We start from the raw sequence: 16,416 nt of genomic DNA on the forward strand, positions 1-16,416 counted from the left end.
GGGGGGGTTGGCGAGAGAGAACAGAGAAGTTCTAGTACTATGTCTATAAATGGCCATATGTGATTCTGCGGATTGGTATTTTTCTATCCTTTAAAGAACTGCAATTACTCAGAGAATGGGTGGGAGAGCACTGACCTATAAAGAATATTTGTTTCAACAGAGGATTAGTGTACCTGTTACATAGGTATTTGTTTGTTCCTTGGTAAATATATGTTTCTCTGGTTTATACATGTATTTTTGTGTGTGTGTATGCGTGTGAGAGAGAGAGAGAGAGAGGGAGAGAGAGAAATGCACATGATGAGTGTGTGTTTGTGATTTTTAAAAAAATTTCAGAATATTGCCTTGTATTTTCCTATTGTTGTATAATTCTTTTATTGGGTTGACAGATCACAAAAAATGAAGCACGCGGTGGGGTCATGCGGCTGATAGTTGGTGGTGGACGAGCAGCTGAAAGTTCTGAGTCAAGGGGAGCTGTTATAGTTGGCGTTCGAACTCTCAGTGAGGGGGGCCGTGTAGGAAACTTTTCAAGGGAGCAGGTGTGCTATGACATATGCAATATGCAGTGATTTGTTTTGTTGCTGATCCTCATTCTCTTATATATCTTTTCCCCATTTTAGCATTTTATATTGTGCAAGACCGAAATCTCTTTGTATATATTGCTTTTTGAAATACCTGAGTTGATTACTTCTCAATTTTTGGTTTGTTTTTCTTAAACGATTCAGCCACATCATTAATTTTTATTACCCCTTGGCTTTAAGTGGCAATTAGGTTCTAGACTTCTAGTAAGTCATAGGAATGTGAAAAAATTCCTACCAAGGAGCTCCTTTTTTTTGCCCCCCTTTTGAAAGTGGACTCCCTCTAGTTGATCAGGCTTTTAATGACTTAATGTACCAGATACCCATTATTGGAGTTGTAAGTTGCTTTCTGATGCACCTGCTTATGCTGTTTCTGTTTGAAAATTGGTTGCTATATTAATGATTATCCCCTTTTCTTCCCTTTGCTTTATATCTTTCCCAGTCATGGATCCAGGTAGCAGACCCTAGTTGGGAAAAGGTTTTGTTGTTGTTGCCACTTCACATCAATGTGGAAGTTATGTTTGGGAATTGGGAGCCCAAAGTCTCACGTAGGTTTGTTTTGCTTCCAGGTAGAACTTTTCTGTGTGAATCACCTGATTAACTGCTCTTTGGAGTCTACGGAGGAGTTTATTTGTATGGAATTTCGTTTTACTTTAAGAGATGGTGGGATGCCTGCTGCATTTCAACTACTTCATATGGTACTTGAGGTAACTTATCTTCCGAACTGTAAGGTCATAGAAGTACTGTATTATGATATCATAATGTGTCTTAAAAGTTATGTTATGTATCAAGTTTTGATGATTGAAAGGGTTCTCTTACTCATAATGTAGTGCTTATTTCTTGAAAAGATTTGTCGGTGCTTTTCCATCTATATGGAAGTTATTGAGGGGCATCTTGGGAAGATGGTTTCTAGGCAACCCACCTAAAAGGGTTTTCTAGTTGACCCAAGTATTTTCGATATGCAGCTCGGCTTGGGCCAGAATCTTGTTGAGGTAGGTCCCAACTTTAGCGATCCCTGATGACGTTTCAAGTTTCATCTTAAATGGAGTTTGCCAAGTGGAAAAATAAAGCATCAACAATCGAATTTGAGTTTGAAATTTGACATGTGGCTTATCTAAACCATTCCCAGATATCCAATGGTCACAATTATAATGTCATCTTTCTGGAACAAACGAGGTAGGCTAGAGATTTATATTTCTTGATTGAGCATCAAGAATGAGAATAGAAGCATAACCCTCCTTGCAAGGCACTTCGGGCAACAAGGCCTCACCTGTAGGCTATAACTTAGAAATAGAACAATTCATTGATAAAATAGATTAGGAGCTCATAGTGTAATACTATTACTTGCAACATATATATGGTCTTATCAACCCTTGCTGGGAAGATCAGCTTTCAACTCATGTCTATGACCCATCCATCTGCAGTGGCATGACTTGACAAAGCTGCTAGAAGGTAAAGTCCAACCTGTTGCATATCGGTTGTCCTTAATAGCAACCTTGGCCACGTGTTAGTGATGTCGTGGCCAGAAGTGATGACATGGAAGCGTACGGTCACTCTGATGACATGGCAGTGATGAGTGATGTGTGAAGAGTTGCATGAGTGTTGTGGGTGCGATAGTGGTGTCAGTTATGGATTTCCAACTAACTTGCGGTAAATTTGGTCAATATGTTCCGGGGAATTTTCTCATTCGAGATGGCGTTTTCAGCAGTGGGTTTCTTTTGGAAAGTTGTATGGTGCATTGTCCTCTTTTCAACGCATCTGGAATTGCCTCGATCTGACTTCGGACAAGAGAGTTATGGCCAGTGCAAGTTTCAAGGTTATTTTGGTCATTTTATGGATAGTCCTGACGATGGGTTCTGGAGAATTGTTGTGCTCCGAGTCGTGAACATAATGCAACTTGTTTCGGCACAGTTCGAGTTCATGCAAAGAAGATACAGCAATTCTCGTACAGGTGGTCCAAATCAGTTCGAAATGAGCTCTCGATGAGTTTTGTCTACAGGGATGCATCAATAAATATGAAAGTTTCACAGTACCCTAAATACCCTTATTACATGAACTCTAACAGGAGAAACTCTTACTTCAGATTACCAACAATGTAGTAGAACAACTAATACTTATTTGTAGATGCCACACTTAAAAAAAAAAAAGAGTAACTGTCATGAACAGCTAAAATACTTATCTGATCAACACTAAATTTGGACGGATTATATAGCCTAGTTCATGGAACTATGACCTAAAACCCCTCACACATCCGCTAGTCAGATAGGAAGATACATCGAATCAAAGGTTGCAGCCAAAATAGGAGCCCTCCAACTACAGGGTGTAGAACTTGGGAAACCTTAATGCCAAAGGTGTAGGGTGGCTGTAATACTTCATGTGCAAGGCAGTACATGGATTATCACTACAGAAAACCCTAGTTTTGCATGTTTAATCAACTAGCCTTTCATTCACAAGCCAAACAGCATAGTAAAAATGAGGAAACCATGATATGACTCTCAAAACAAGAGGATGGATCAAAGTTGTTGATTGTTTAATGCTCTGATACCATGTGACAGATTCAGACCTAAAACAACCAACTACAGTGGTGCATAAACAAAGAAGAAGAAGAAGAGAGACTAAAAGGTAGCAAAGAGGGAGATACTGATTGGGGAGAATGGACTTCATCTCCAATCGGTTGCAGCATATGTTATTTATAATAATATCACCAAAGAATTACAATTCTGCCCTTAGAAATCTACCATGAAGAATACCAGAAAGCAAGGTATGACAAGAATAGCCTTGCAGTACTATCATTCTTAACACTCCTGGACAAAATGGTCCGACCTCCATTTTATTTTTACAAGCAAACAAGTGATGATGTATATGCTGCATGAGAACATTTTGCTCGCTTGTTTATTTGATTTTTGTTCATTTCAATATTCCCATTTCTGCATCATTCCATCTAATGCTCATCTTTTCAATGCTGACTTGCAGCATAGTGTCTGGCTGGAAGATGCATTTGATAGAGCAAGACAACTCTATTTATCATATTATCGGTCCATTCCGAAAAGTTTAGAACGGTCAACTGCTCACAAGCTCATGTTAGCAATGTTGAATGGGGATGAGCGGTTTGTTGAGCCCACACCACATACATTACAAAACTTGACGTTGCAGTCCGTTAAAGATGCAGTAATGAATCAGTTTGTTGGTGATAACATGGAGGTGCATGAACATTCTGCAATTCAAGTCCTCTTTGAACTCATCTTGGGTATCATTACCTTCAGTCTTCTTATTGCCTTGACACTGTTTCTAAATTATTCTTCAGGTCAGCATTGTAGGAGATTTCACTGAGGATGACATTGAGTCTTGTATTCTCGATTATCTTGGCACAGTTAGATCAACTAGGAGCACTGAGGGAAGACATGGATTCAACCCTATAAGTTTCCAGCCATCTCCATCTGCTCTACAGATTCAGCAAGTGAGAGACAAACTGACTTCATGCTTATATAGTGACATCGTTGGTATCTTTGGAATGTATTCCATGCATCATAGAGAGGAAACTTCAATTCTTCATCAGATTTGATTTTGCTCTTGAAACTGAAAATTTCATAGAAGATGTTTTTCAACGCAGAATTTGACAGTAATGGATGGTCAATTATTTTGTGGGCCTGTTTGGATATCATAGCCCTAAGGAGAGTTTTCTATAAAACCCTATTATTTATTTATTTTTTTTGTGGGGGTGGAGGGAGTGTAGGATGGGATGCAGAAATGGATAATTGGAGTCCAATTATCTGCTTTCAACTGTCGCGTTCATGTCACTTTTGCAGCTTTGTTCAAAAAAGGGAACTCTCTTCATGTTTACAGCTTCAGTGACTGACTGTTGATTGTGAATCTCTAAATCTTATTTGCTTATTGGCAGGTATTCTTGAAAGACACTGATGAAAGAGCTTGTGCATATATTGCAGGCCCAGCACCAAACCGCTGGGGCTTTACTGTTGAAGGGCAAGATCTTCTTGGGTCTAGTAATAGCCCATTTCTTGATGGTAAGTGGCACTTGAAATGGTTTGGAATTAAATGGATATATGCTACATTCTGGTTAGACTAGGCATATGTAGCTCATAATGGCTAAGCTTTACAGCAGACTTTTCTCCTTTGGTTGGTGAATTATGTATAGCAATAAAAGAAGCCAACATTGCATGTTGTATGTACCAAGTTGTCTCAATCCCTAAATTATTTTTGGAAAAGTGGTTGGAAAATTGGAATAACATTAAAATAATTGTTTCACAATCAGCATTACAAAGGAACAGGGAAATTTGCTGCTAATTAGCATCACTCTCAAACTTAAGAAGACAATGTTGAGGAAGTCCTCATTGCCTTATTTAGCAACCAAAGAATATAGTATTGCCAAATTTTGGAATACTGAGTGCCAATCACATGAATCGCAAACTACACCTCTCAATGACCTCAAATATCGATTAGCATAGTCTCATGGATCACCCAACATGGTTTTAAGTTTCACTGAAATTTCGTGGAACTTCGCAAAATATTTCGGTCTTGCAAAAGCTGGAAACGAAACTACAGGTGATACTTAACGATGTACAAATTTTGACCAAATTTTGAAGGTTTTGGTCATATTTCGGCCCAAAGTTTTATTTCGCTGAAATTTTGGTCAAAATGTTAATTTGGATATAGTATAAATACATAGTTTTGAATGAAATGGGTTGAAATTTCAACCCAATCTGATCGGTTTCACAAGTGTAGAAAACCCCTTTCTTTGTGTTCCAAATCACTGTTGTGCAAGATTGACAGCAATGATTTGCTGCGTTGTTGGAGGATTTTAAAGTTGGAGGTATATCACTATTCTCAAAAACTAATTTTTGTAAAAAAATATAAAGGATAAATACTAGGTGGTTGGCATCAATTTTGTATATGTTACACACCATAGCCCAATCAAATATTTTATGATGCTCAATTACACATTGAGTCCATTTGTGGACAGCATCTTCCTGTCCCCAGCCCCCCAACCATACATGCTGGTGTCAGTATTAGAGTTTGTGCATTTGGGTTACTTTGGGAACTACTTTACTTATTGTCTAATATTGTATTTGTCCTTTTTTTACCTTTTACCTCCCTAGGGATGTGTATTTAATTCCATATGTTATATTAGTGAAGCAATACAGGTTTGGGAGGGTTCATTCTCTCACACACAACATTCTCTCTTCATTTCTCTTCCTCTCCTTCTCCTCCCCTCTGATCTTCTCTTCTTCTTTCTTGTTCTCTCCTAATCTCTACATTCTAACTTGGTATCGGTGCACTATGATCTTGGTTTGAGAGTCGTGTCTTAAGCTTCCACTCCCATTCCTCTCTTTGGAACCCTAGGTTACAAAGGGGTTCCAAAGAATGGACCATTGTGGGAAAAGCTTGAAGAACTCATGAAATGAGTTTAAAATTTAAATGAAGATCAAAACAACCCTAAGAAGAAGTTTCATTTGTTGATTACTTTTCCCGTACCACTCGGACTTTGTTGTTGAAACTTAAGAGTGATGTTTATATGCCTTAAAAAAAAATTTTTTTTTGGATGAATAAATAAATTCATTACAAAGAGGAAATAATACACAAGGAAAGGAGAAGGTAAGGGAGAGAAGAGGGGGGATGCTCAAGGCTGACTTAGCAAAGCCGACCAACAAGACCAATACAAACAAAAAACCTACAAGAGAGGCCTGAGAGCATACTACACAAAAGGAAATAAGCATGATACATCAATTGGGGTGGGAGGAGGAGAAGGAGGTAGGCATAACCCAGGAGCCAATAATGAGCATGGTCCTTGGGGTATCTTTGACAGAGCGGAGCTAGATAGAACTAAGCTTAGAGCTAACATCGAAGTAGATGGCTTTCCAAATCATGTCAAATGAACGGAAATTGGAAATACATCTACGCGGATTCCGCTCCATCCAGATATGGTTTATAGAGGCACATAACACTAGTTTCCCCACAATATCGCAAAACGAGGAACCACCAAAAGTCATGTCGACCTAGATCCATTATCTACTCAAAAGAAGGTTAATCCTACTGGAAGGCTAGTAGGAGGAGAGGGTTCTTTTCCAAATGGATGGGGAGAAGGGGCAAGAGAATAAGAGATGGTCAACATCTTCAGTACCATTCCAGCAGAGAGCAAGAATAGGGCACTGGAATGTGATGGTAAATGAGGAAGGACTACGTGGGAAGGAAGTACAAGAGGGTCCACGCAGTAAAGCTATAGCTAGGAATATGGCCTTTGAACCGGACGATTTTTCTTTAAGGGATGAGAGGATTCTTAGAGTGAATGAAGCCCCAAGCAGAGGCAGAGGAGAATTTACACAAGAAGAAGGGGACCTGATGATCAAATCGCTTCTACCAGGGGAATGGGAGGGAGAGAGGACCACAAATCATAGAGCGGGGGGACAGAGGGGACCAAAGACCATGGGAGATGATATAGGCAACTTTGGCAGATCTGGGAATGCCAGAGGAGTAGACGATTTTGGTAGGGAATTGAAGAAGGAGGATGCTCAAGGGATGCCAAGGATCAAGCTAGAAAGATGTGGAGGAGTCATCTCCAATGGAGTGGGAGATGGCCTCAAGGGTAGTGGGCCTGAGGGAGAGGATGTTCCTCCATATCCAGGAAGGATCAGACGGAATGGAGGTAGTCCAAAGGAAGTCATTTTTTAGAAGATGGGAATAAATCCAAGAGACCCAAATGTTATTATGGTTAGAGGCAATTTTCCAGATGAGCTTGAGTGTGCCAACTAGATTGACCTCTTTTATGCTTTAAAGTCCAAGACCTTTGGCTTTAGGTAGGTAGACTTTACTCCTGGAAAGGTGATGGAGAAATTTGGCAGAGTCAGAACCCTTCCTGAGGAAGGATCAAAAGAGATGCTCGATGGATTTGGATATGGAGGACGGGAGGGGAAAGGTTCCCGACCAGTAGAGATATGTGGATTGGTGGACAGAGCAAATGAGAATGAGGCGACCTGCATAAGAGGGAAGCTTGCCCTCCCAGAGCTGGAGCTTTCTCTTGATAAGGTCTAGCAAGGGAAAGTAGTGGTGAGCAGAGAGCTTGGAGGAGATGAGGGGAAGACCGAGATATTTAACAGGGAGAGATCCCAAGGAGAAGCCAATGATGCGTAGCCTGTCACCTGGCAGGTAGCAGATACTCCAGAGAGGAAAATGTTGGATTTAAGGAGGTTAATGTGGAGGTCGGAGAGGTTCTCAAAAAGATGAAGAGAGTGGACATGATGGAGGAGAAGGATGAGGGATCAACCTTAGAGAAGATCATAAGATCATCAGCAAAGGCCATTGTTTAAGGTTTCAATCGATACCATCGAAATTTCCCACATTTCCACAGTATCCTAGGACTTCGATACGAAATACGATGTGACTTTTAAAAGTCACTAGTTTCGACCAGTATCAACCAAGAATTTTCGAGTGGACAAATGGGTTCGACCCGTTGTGCTGAACCAACCTTTATAAAAACTTCTTAAATGGGAAACCAAGCACCTTATTTTAAAACTTCGACTTTCTCCCTATATTTCTTCTCTGTGAAGTGGGAAACTTGGGAAACACTCAATATTTTGCCCTTGTGCCATCAAATCTTCATTCTAAGCTTGGATCTTACGCATTCATAGAAAATCTACCTAAGGGAGCTTGGACCAGAAAGGTAAATCCTATCTTTCCAAAATCATTTTTTTTATAGAATATACTTGGACACTACTTGGAATTGACTGTTGAGACTTGAGACATGAGAGATAACTCGCAATTATGTAATATTGTTATTTATTTTGGGTCTTTTACATTATGTTTTGTTTGTTTTAAACTTTTAATCATGTATTTTACATTTTCAGTTAGTAACTTATATATGTACTTATGTAGTATAGTTTTAGTCAACGACTCAACGTACATTAGCAAACTTTAGTCGACACCATAAGTATGACTTTAGGTGGTTTTCCATGAAACTAATTATGTGAATGGGTTAGAAATGTCTAAAATAGGATGTCCACAAAAAAAAAAAAAAAAAACATTTTAGGGGTCAAAATCAAAATTTCCACCAAATTGGGAAAATTTCCCTGGTTTTCTTGAAGTTTTCTAGATTTTGGTCAAAAAAATTTTCTCCCCAAGGGTCGAAACCTAACTTGATATTTTGAACCTTGGCAAAGGCAAGGTGGGTGAGCTTTAGGGCACGACATTTGGGGATAGGGGTGATGAGGTGGAGGTCAGATGGTTTGTACTCAGTTTGACGCCAAAATTAAAATTGGTCATTCTGATAAGGAGGAGAGTATATGGATGGTGATCGTCAAAACTTTTTTACTGACATTGCCATCAGCTGGCTTGTGTTGACACACCCCAACAGAATGGGGTAGCTGAGAGGAAAAATCGTCATTTGTTGGAAGCCAGTAGGAGTATTTTATTTGGCATGAATGTTCCTAAAACCTTTTGGTCTGATGCTCTTTTTGCTGCTATTTTTTAATCAGTCGCATGCCTGCAAAACTTCTTGGTTCCTGTCCTAAGATTTTAGCTTTCTCTCTTCCCCCCAAGGTATTTGGGTGTGTTTGTTATGTTCATGTGAATAAGTCCTCTCGGACCAAACTTGATTCCAAGGCTCTCATATGCTTCTTTTTGGATATTCCTCCACTACCAAAGGTTACAAGTGCTACCATCCTTCTTCCCGGAAGTTGCTTCTCTCCAAAAATGTCATCTTCCCTGAGTCTATGCCTTTCTTTGCTTCTCATCATTTACCTCTTGAAGGTGGACTAATGGGAGTGAAAAGGTTGCTTATGTCATTCCCTTCATTTCTCCCTTGCCTATTCCTCCTCATTAGGAAGCACAAAGCGGTGGATACACCATTCAGGTGGTGGTTATGGTAATGATGAGGAGTTACTTGTGTATAAAAGATGGGGAAAGAAGACTTGCCAAAAATTTCCTTTGGATCCACATCATGAGATCCACCTTTCTTAGCCAAGTAACATTCCTTCCCTTCCTTCTGAATTATAGATCTTCTTATTGTTGTAAGAAAGGGAAAGAGAGCTTGCACTATCCTATAGCGTAGTTTGTTTCCTATGATGCTCTCTCACCTACAGTTGTTGCCTTTAGCCCCTTTTTTTTTTCTTATCTTGACCCTTCAATTCCTACAAAATACTTAAAGGGTCCTAGATCTTTGATCTCAAACTGTTGGGCCAAGTAGGTATTGAGCCTAGCTATCTTGCTGATTCAATGACTCGACAGACATTGGCCTTACCTTTCCACCCAACACTTACGAATGTAAATCGCATGTCGAAAGAACATACGCACATCACATTTTGTGTTTGTTATTCCTTTTTTATTCCTATAATGGGTTTGATCTTTTGTTACTATAGCATCAATATTATTGTCATCGATGGCACAAGCTAAACAAATGAGGTTGAATAGTAGTTGAAACACTCAATGTAGATTACTTTTAAAAACCTCATGATGATTCATCATAGAGTAGGTCATTATGCCACTTTCCACTCAGGATGAGATAAAACCTCATGATGATTTTTTGGAAAGTATCATGGACAATGAAAAAACAAGGTTATGGAATGGAGATAGAAGATGAAATAGACACAATTTTCTATAAGATAGGCAATCATGGATTTTTTTAGTGCAAGAACTAATACCTTTCCAAAGTGCAACAGGTAAATTGAACCTCACTACTAAGATCAAACTGTCTGGTGGACTGGAATTGGAGCTACAGTGGTAGGCACGGTCTTCTTGCGCCACTAATATACCTGTAGTCATAGTTCAAAAACTTGTCGAAATTTCGCTAATTTCGATATGTCCGAGACGAAATAGGAGGTGAAACCCATAATCAGCACTATTTTTCTGAAACTTAGTTCATTTCGGTAAATAAAATAAAAAATAAAAGGATTTTTTGTTGAAATTTTGGTCATTTCGCCCATTAGCCCCCCAAAATGGCAAAGCAAAAAATGGAAAAAATGCACTGTTATGAAATTTTGGTAGTTTCAGATTGGATGAAATGGAGAAACAACGAGTTTTGAACCTTGGCTATAGTGGAGGAGGTGGTGATATAGTAACAGTAGCATCATAAAATGGCTCAATAACGGATATAGGGGGTGCACAATCAATATTTACAGTAGATGTCGGTGGAGTAGCATGAAGAGAATAATATGGCATATTCTTGAAAAAGGTAACATTAGTACTAACAAACTGCCGATGAGTAATAGGAGTTGTAGAGTAACTAAGAAAAATACATTTGGCCTTAACCACCGGGGAAAGAATTTACAATTTAAGGTTGCAAGATATAAACAAACACACAACAACTAAAGACCCACAACGGGACAGTAAACAAGGGATAATTTGGATATAATAAAATAGAAGACAGTGATTGGTTATCTCTTCTCTATAATTGAAGAGGGCATCCTGTCAATTAAATAATAAGCAGTAAGAAGTAAGAACAATATTGCACCATAAATGTTTGGGAGAATGCATATGATTCATAAGTGACTGAGAAATTTCCAAAAAGTGTTCATTTTTCCATTCAACTGCCCCATTTTGTTGCAGGGTATACGAACTTCTCGTTTGATGAATCATACCATTAACCAAGCAAAAATGAGAAATCTCAAGATGAGTGCATTCAGTAGTATTATCAAAACAGAAACTTCAATGGAAGCATGAAATAGAATTCTTATTTAATGATAAAAGTTTTAAAAAACAGCAAGAAACTCAGAACAATCTTCCAACAAATATACCCCCAGTCAAGCGAGAATGACCATCCACAAAGGTGACAAAATAAGAAAGCCTTATCTAATGTCGACATGTTACATAATGAATTAAAGAAAATAAAGATGAACTACTAGACACACTACGAGAAGGAAAAGGCAACTGATGATATTTCCTGAGTTTACAGGCTTCACATGTAAGACGAGAGACGGATTTGTAATTTGGAACCATAAGCTGAAGCTTGGATAAAGATAGATGCCCCGGGCGAAGATGCCGTTGAATAGACGGTCCACTAGTAGTTGTAGCAGCAGCGGTAGACAGTCCAGTGCCATCTAGATAGTATAGTGTAGCCTGCTCACGCCTCCACCAATCCTCCTTCTTGTCTGAAGGTCTTGAAAGACACGATAAGATGGTTGAAAGTAACAAAACAGTTAAGTGACTTAGTCAGTTGGCTAATAGATAAAAGGCTTAACGGTGACTCTGGGACATGAAGGATAGATGACAGGGTCATGGATAAAGTGGGTGAGGCCGTACCATGACTTGTCACACTAGTGGAGGATCAATCAGCAAATCTATTATTCTTTTCCATTCTTTTGACATGGAAAAGAATTATAGATTTGACTTGCTAGTCATATGGGAGGATGCACCAGAGTTAATAATCCATGGAGAGGATGATGTGGTGATAAGGAGTGCAAAGTTACCTGCGTGTGCTAAAGTGGCTGTGATGCAGAATCAAGGCTGAATCAGGTTGACCCTTCTGCAAATCTTGATCGAGATGAACGTACTCCCTAATTGAAATCTAAACTGAAATAGAAATAAATCTCCTAATTACTTCCTAAGATTTAGGCTAATAAAATTAGAAACAAAATAAACTCAAATTGGAAATTCTTACTTAGCCTAATAACTACCCCCACCCCCCAAGAAATAAATAAACAAAGATTACATGGATTTCCCCAAAATAAAATAAAATCCTAAATTTCTTACTAAACCAAACACTCAATTTAGACCCGGTTCACCCTTGATTTTGCATCAGGCTGTGGAAGTAGAGGCAGATGACTCAAGTTATTTGAGGCGTTTAAGTATGATTATAATCGTCTCGAGGCACAGAATCAGAGGAAGAAGCCTCAGATGCATATGCAAGTGTTGTGTCACCAGAAGTCACTCTCTCAGTAGAACTGTCAGTCTTAGCTATGTTGGCTAACTCATTGGCCCAGTTTGGTCAACCATGTTTAGCCCAACATGTGTCAACTATATGATTGGGCTTGTTGTAGAAGATACACTGTCAAGAAGACCAATTTGTTTGCTGTCCACGCATACCACGGTCACGACTTCTCCATTGGCCACAAACTCTTCCAGAGAAGGTGGAACCTTGTCCTCGGCTAGCAACAAAAGCTGAAACTTCCCTAAAAGAAGGGAAGGGGTCACTTTGGATGGAGTAACTATATGCTGAAGATGAGAGAATGTCTCATTTAATGAAGCTACTTTTTCACCAGCAAGGGCAGACTTTTAATAGATTGGTAGTCAAGATGTAGGCTGGCCAGAAACTTTGCAACCTGAAACTTAGCCCACTGAAGCTTTAACTGCTCCAGATCAATGGTAAGAGGTTGGTGAAGCTGGAGTTTTTCAATAATACTCTTATGGCTTCTGAAGTATTCATTCAAGGCCATGTCCTCTTGTTTAAACTTGAACATATTCTCATAAAGCTCATAGGTCCAGGGTATATTCTTCTCTTGGGAGAAGCTTTCCTTTAAACATCACAAACCACCTTTGCTGTAGTGGGGAGCATAATGTTGGTGGCAATAGCTGGATCCATAGTGTTCCACAACGATATTTTGAGTGTGTAATTTTCATGCAACCTCTCTTTATATGCTGTGGTAGCAGCAAGGTTTTAAAACTCGATCTCGCTATCCTAAAAAAAGAGATCTCGCCGAAACCTTGTATTTTTCGGGCAATCGACTCGCTGGCGGATCTCGGTGGGCATATAGCCTTTGTAGGTCCTAAAACTGTGTATTTACCCTATTTTAGCCATTCTAAACACAATGGAAACATCAGATTTGCAAAAAACAACCTCAAAATGGTACTTTTATAATGTACCATATGTAAGTAGGCGGCGAGTCTTCGAACACTTCATCTAGTATAATATATTCATCAATCCACCTTCCACAATCACCATTTTGACACAACTTAATCATTAGAATATATAAAAGCTATAATTTCTAATCCTATTGCTGATTGATGAATCACATACATTCAAGTAACAACTAACAAGTAACAATGTAACATAACAAGTAACAACATAGCAAGTAAACATAAGGCCATATAGTACATAACATAGATATACTTAAATAGTAAACAACTGGACATCGCATCTTCATCCTAGAAATCAAGACTCCTAGGACTGAAATGAGTGACAAGCCATATCATCATAGCCTCCATGTTGTTCTTGCTAATGTCGAAGTATGTTTTGCTCTGATTGAATCACAAAGGCTGGTCATGTCATAGTTTGACGGAAGTAATACTCAAAGTCAGCCACAACAGCTCTATAAACATCATCACCAACAAACTGGAGGTACCCAATCCTTGGGTAAATATCTCTGAAACTAAATGAGTTAGAATGCAATCCATAGCTGCTGCTTGGTGCTTGACCGACAGGAATCACCATGTATGGCTGGGGCTGAGGCTTTGGAGCCCCGAAGGTGCTATCTACAAAACCTGACCCAATTGGGGGGTGTGAGTCATGTGACTGACCCCCATACTCAATGGTAGAGGGGTAAGAGCTAGCCTATGGCTGTGGGTATCCAAATTGGCCAAATTGACTATAATGACTATAGTCTGAGCCGGTTGTCCCTGTGCCATATATAGCTGAAGGTGCATCGAACGGCTCCCCAAGAATACAAGTACCAATACCACTCTCTATGTTTAAGCCTCCTAGTGTGTCAATCAAGCTCCTAACAGAGATGTCCATGGAGTCCACGCTATCCTGCTTCTCTCTGCCAGCTAAGAATCGACGATGTGAGCCTCTCCTGTAGGTAGGGGTGTCAACGGTCCGGGTTGGTGCGGTTTCGGTCCGGTTCCACCGGTTTCGGTGTGACTTTGGAAGTGACCGAAACCGACCCATTAAGGATTTATCGGTTTCGGTCCGGTGTCGGCTTCGGTGCGGTTTGGGTTCGGGTTGGTACCGGTTTGGATTTATTAGGTTCATTTCGGTTTGGATCGGTTTTTTAAACCGGTATGGAGCCATTAGGAAACAACCAAATGATGAACTGTTGAACTTCGGTTTCTTAAATTGATTTGTAACCGGGTTGGTTTTGGTTTTTGGTCTAGTTTGGATTCGACTTTCCATACAAATGTATACAAAACTATGCAAATTTTGATTTTTTTAATGAATTTTGGAGTGTTTCGGTTTCTTACCGTTTTGGTTTCGGTTTCGGTCCGGGTTTTGAGCCAGTTTCGGTTTGGTTTCGGGTTCATCCGGTTTTCGGTGCGGTTCGGTTTGGTTTTGGGGTTGCAATACTCGAAACCGAACCGAACCAATAAGGCTTCGGTTCGGTTCGGTCCGGGTTGTTATCGGTTCGGTCCGGCCGGTTTTACCGGTTCGGTTTAGGAATTGACACCCCTACCTGTAGGGTTAGGGTGCGGGTGCGGGTGCGGGTGCGGGTGCGGGTGAACATGCACCATGGTCTATGTCCTGTGTGGCATGAGTGAACTGAGTCTCTCCTATGAACCGCACCTGTTCTTGCTTCGGTTCAGTGTAATGGTACCTCTTGTGTAAACCCCCATCACCACCATCATTACCACTATTCCCATCACCATCATCATCACCATCACCATCACCACCACCACCACCATCCCCATCACCATCACCTGCATCATCACCACCACCACCACCATCCCCATCACATCCATCATCATCATCATCACTGGACCGTGACCAAACGGTTTTAGGCTCCACATCAACCCCAATAGCTTGGGTCTCGAAAGGCCTGGGTACCTGTGAAAGCACACTGCCCTCTTGAGACATATACTCATCCACGTCCGTACCCATCTGACTAGCTACCATGGGGTTGGGCCTACCGCCAGGCTGATCCATAAGTGGCTCACCTCCATCCTTCACCCATTGGTATAAGGGATCATCCTCCTCATCTGAGTTTTCTTGGAAAATGTTAGCAAGTTCAATTGGCTCACTGCTACCCTCTTGGCCTCGACTTATATGCTGCATCTTCAATCTCATGTTGTAAGAGGAAAAAAAAGGCGAAACCAGTGAGAACTCTCGCCAGGTTGAGTCGAAACTTGGCTTTAATAGTATAGTTTGGCCCAAAAATGGACCGAGATGAACGGAAATGGTTTGAGACAAGTTATTGGACCGAGATCTCGGCGAGATCTTGAGATCTCGGCAAGATCTTGAAATCTCGCTCAAGATATTGCAGGTTTTCTACCTCGCCTGTGTGAACAACTCGCATTTTCAGAAAAACGAGATCTCGCCGAGTTCTTGAACCATGGGTAGCAGCTGGATCTTTAGAATCAGCAGACAGAGGGTCAGTTGTAAATCTTTCCCTTTAGTATGAATGTAGAGTCATAGACTTGAACAGCTTGAGCCCATAACATGTAGTTAAGTACTCCATTAAGTTTATTATCAATGATCAGAATATGAACATTATCAACGACATTCAACCGGTAATTTAAGATCAGCCATCTTGCACATAGGTAATATAGGAATCAAGGAGAGCATCCAAAAAAGCAACCGAAAAGAGTAGTAACACAATCAGGCGGCATCAATACTGTTCTGACAAGAACTCAGCAGCCGGCAGCAACAATACTCCAAATCGGTACCTTATAAACCCAGATTTGGGTGATTATGAAATAGCAAAGATCGACAGGTCAGATAGACCTGAAATTTAAGTCAAAAGGGACTCCTAGTAGAGTGCACTGATGTCCCAAAAAACTGGATTGATTGATCGGCTGGTTAGATAAAAAATAATTTGAGAAAGAATAGTTCTGAAAGTTTACCCAAAAACAGAGTACTGCAGGTATGTATGGAGAAATCTGATTTCAGAAAATAAGATAAGCAGATGATCCTAAAATTATGATCAAGTTTACCTTAAGATGGACTCGAATAAGTCTCAAAATATCA

At 40.1% G+C, this 16,416-nt stretch overlaps 1 protein-coding gene across 1 annotated transcript in view; it reads left to right on the forward strand.

Moving 5' to 3' along the window:
- Positions 1–16,416, forward strand: part of LOC122083173 (stromal processing peptidase, chloroplastic) — a 139,067-nt gene that overhangs the window by 85,229 nt on the left and 37,422 nt on the right. The window contains exons 14-18 of the mRNA XM_042650883.1: positions 387–536; positions 1,145–1,282; positions 3,549–3,776; positions 3,880–4,032; positions 4,474–4,597. Of these exons, the coding sequence (XP_042506817.1) occupies positions 387–536; positions 1,145–1,282; positions 3,549–3,776; positions 3,880–4,032; positions 4,474–4,597 (793 nt within the window). The remainder of the gene's footprint in view (positions 1–386; positions 537–1,144; positions 1,283–3,548; positions 3,777–3,879; positions 4,033–4,473; positions 4,598–16,416) is intronic.

This window comes from Macadamia integrifolia, chromosome 7 (assembly GCF_013358625.1).
Source record: "Macadamia integrifolia cultivar HAES 741 chromosome 7, SCU_Mint_v3, whole genome shotgun sequence".
In the NCBI taxonomy this organism is placed as follows: Eukaryota; Viridiplantae; Streptophyta; class Magnoliopsida; order Proteales; family Proteaceae; genus Macadamia; species Macadamia integrifolia.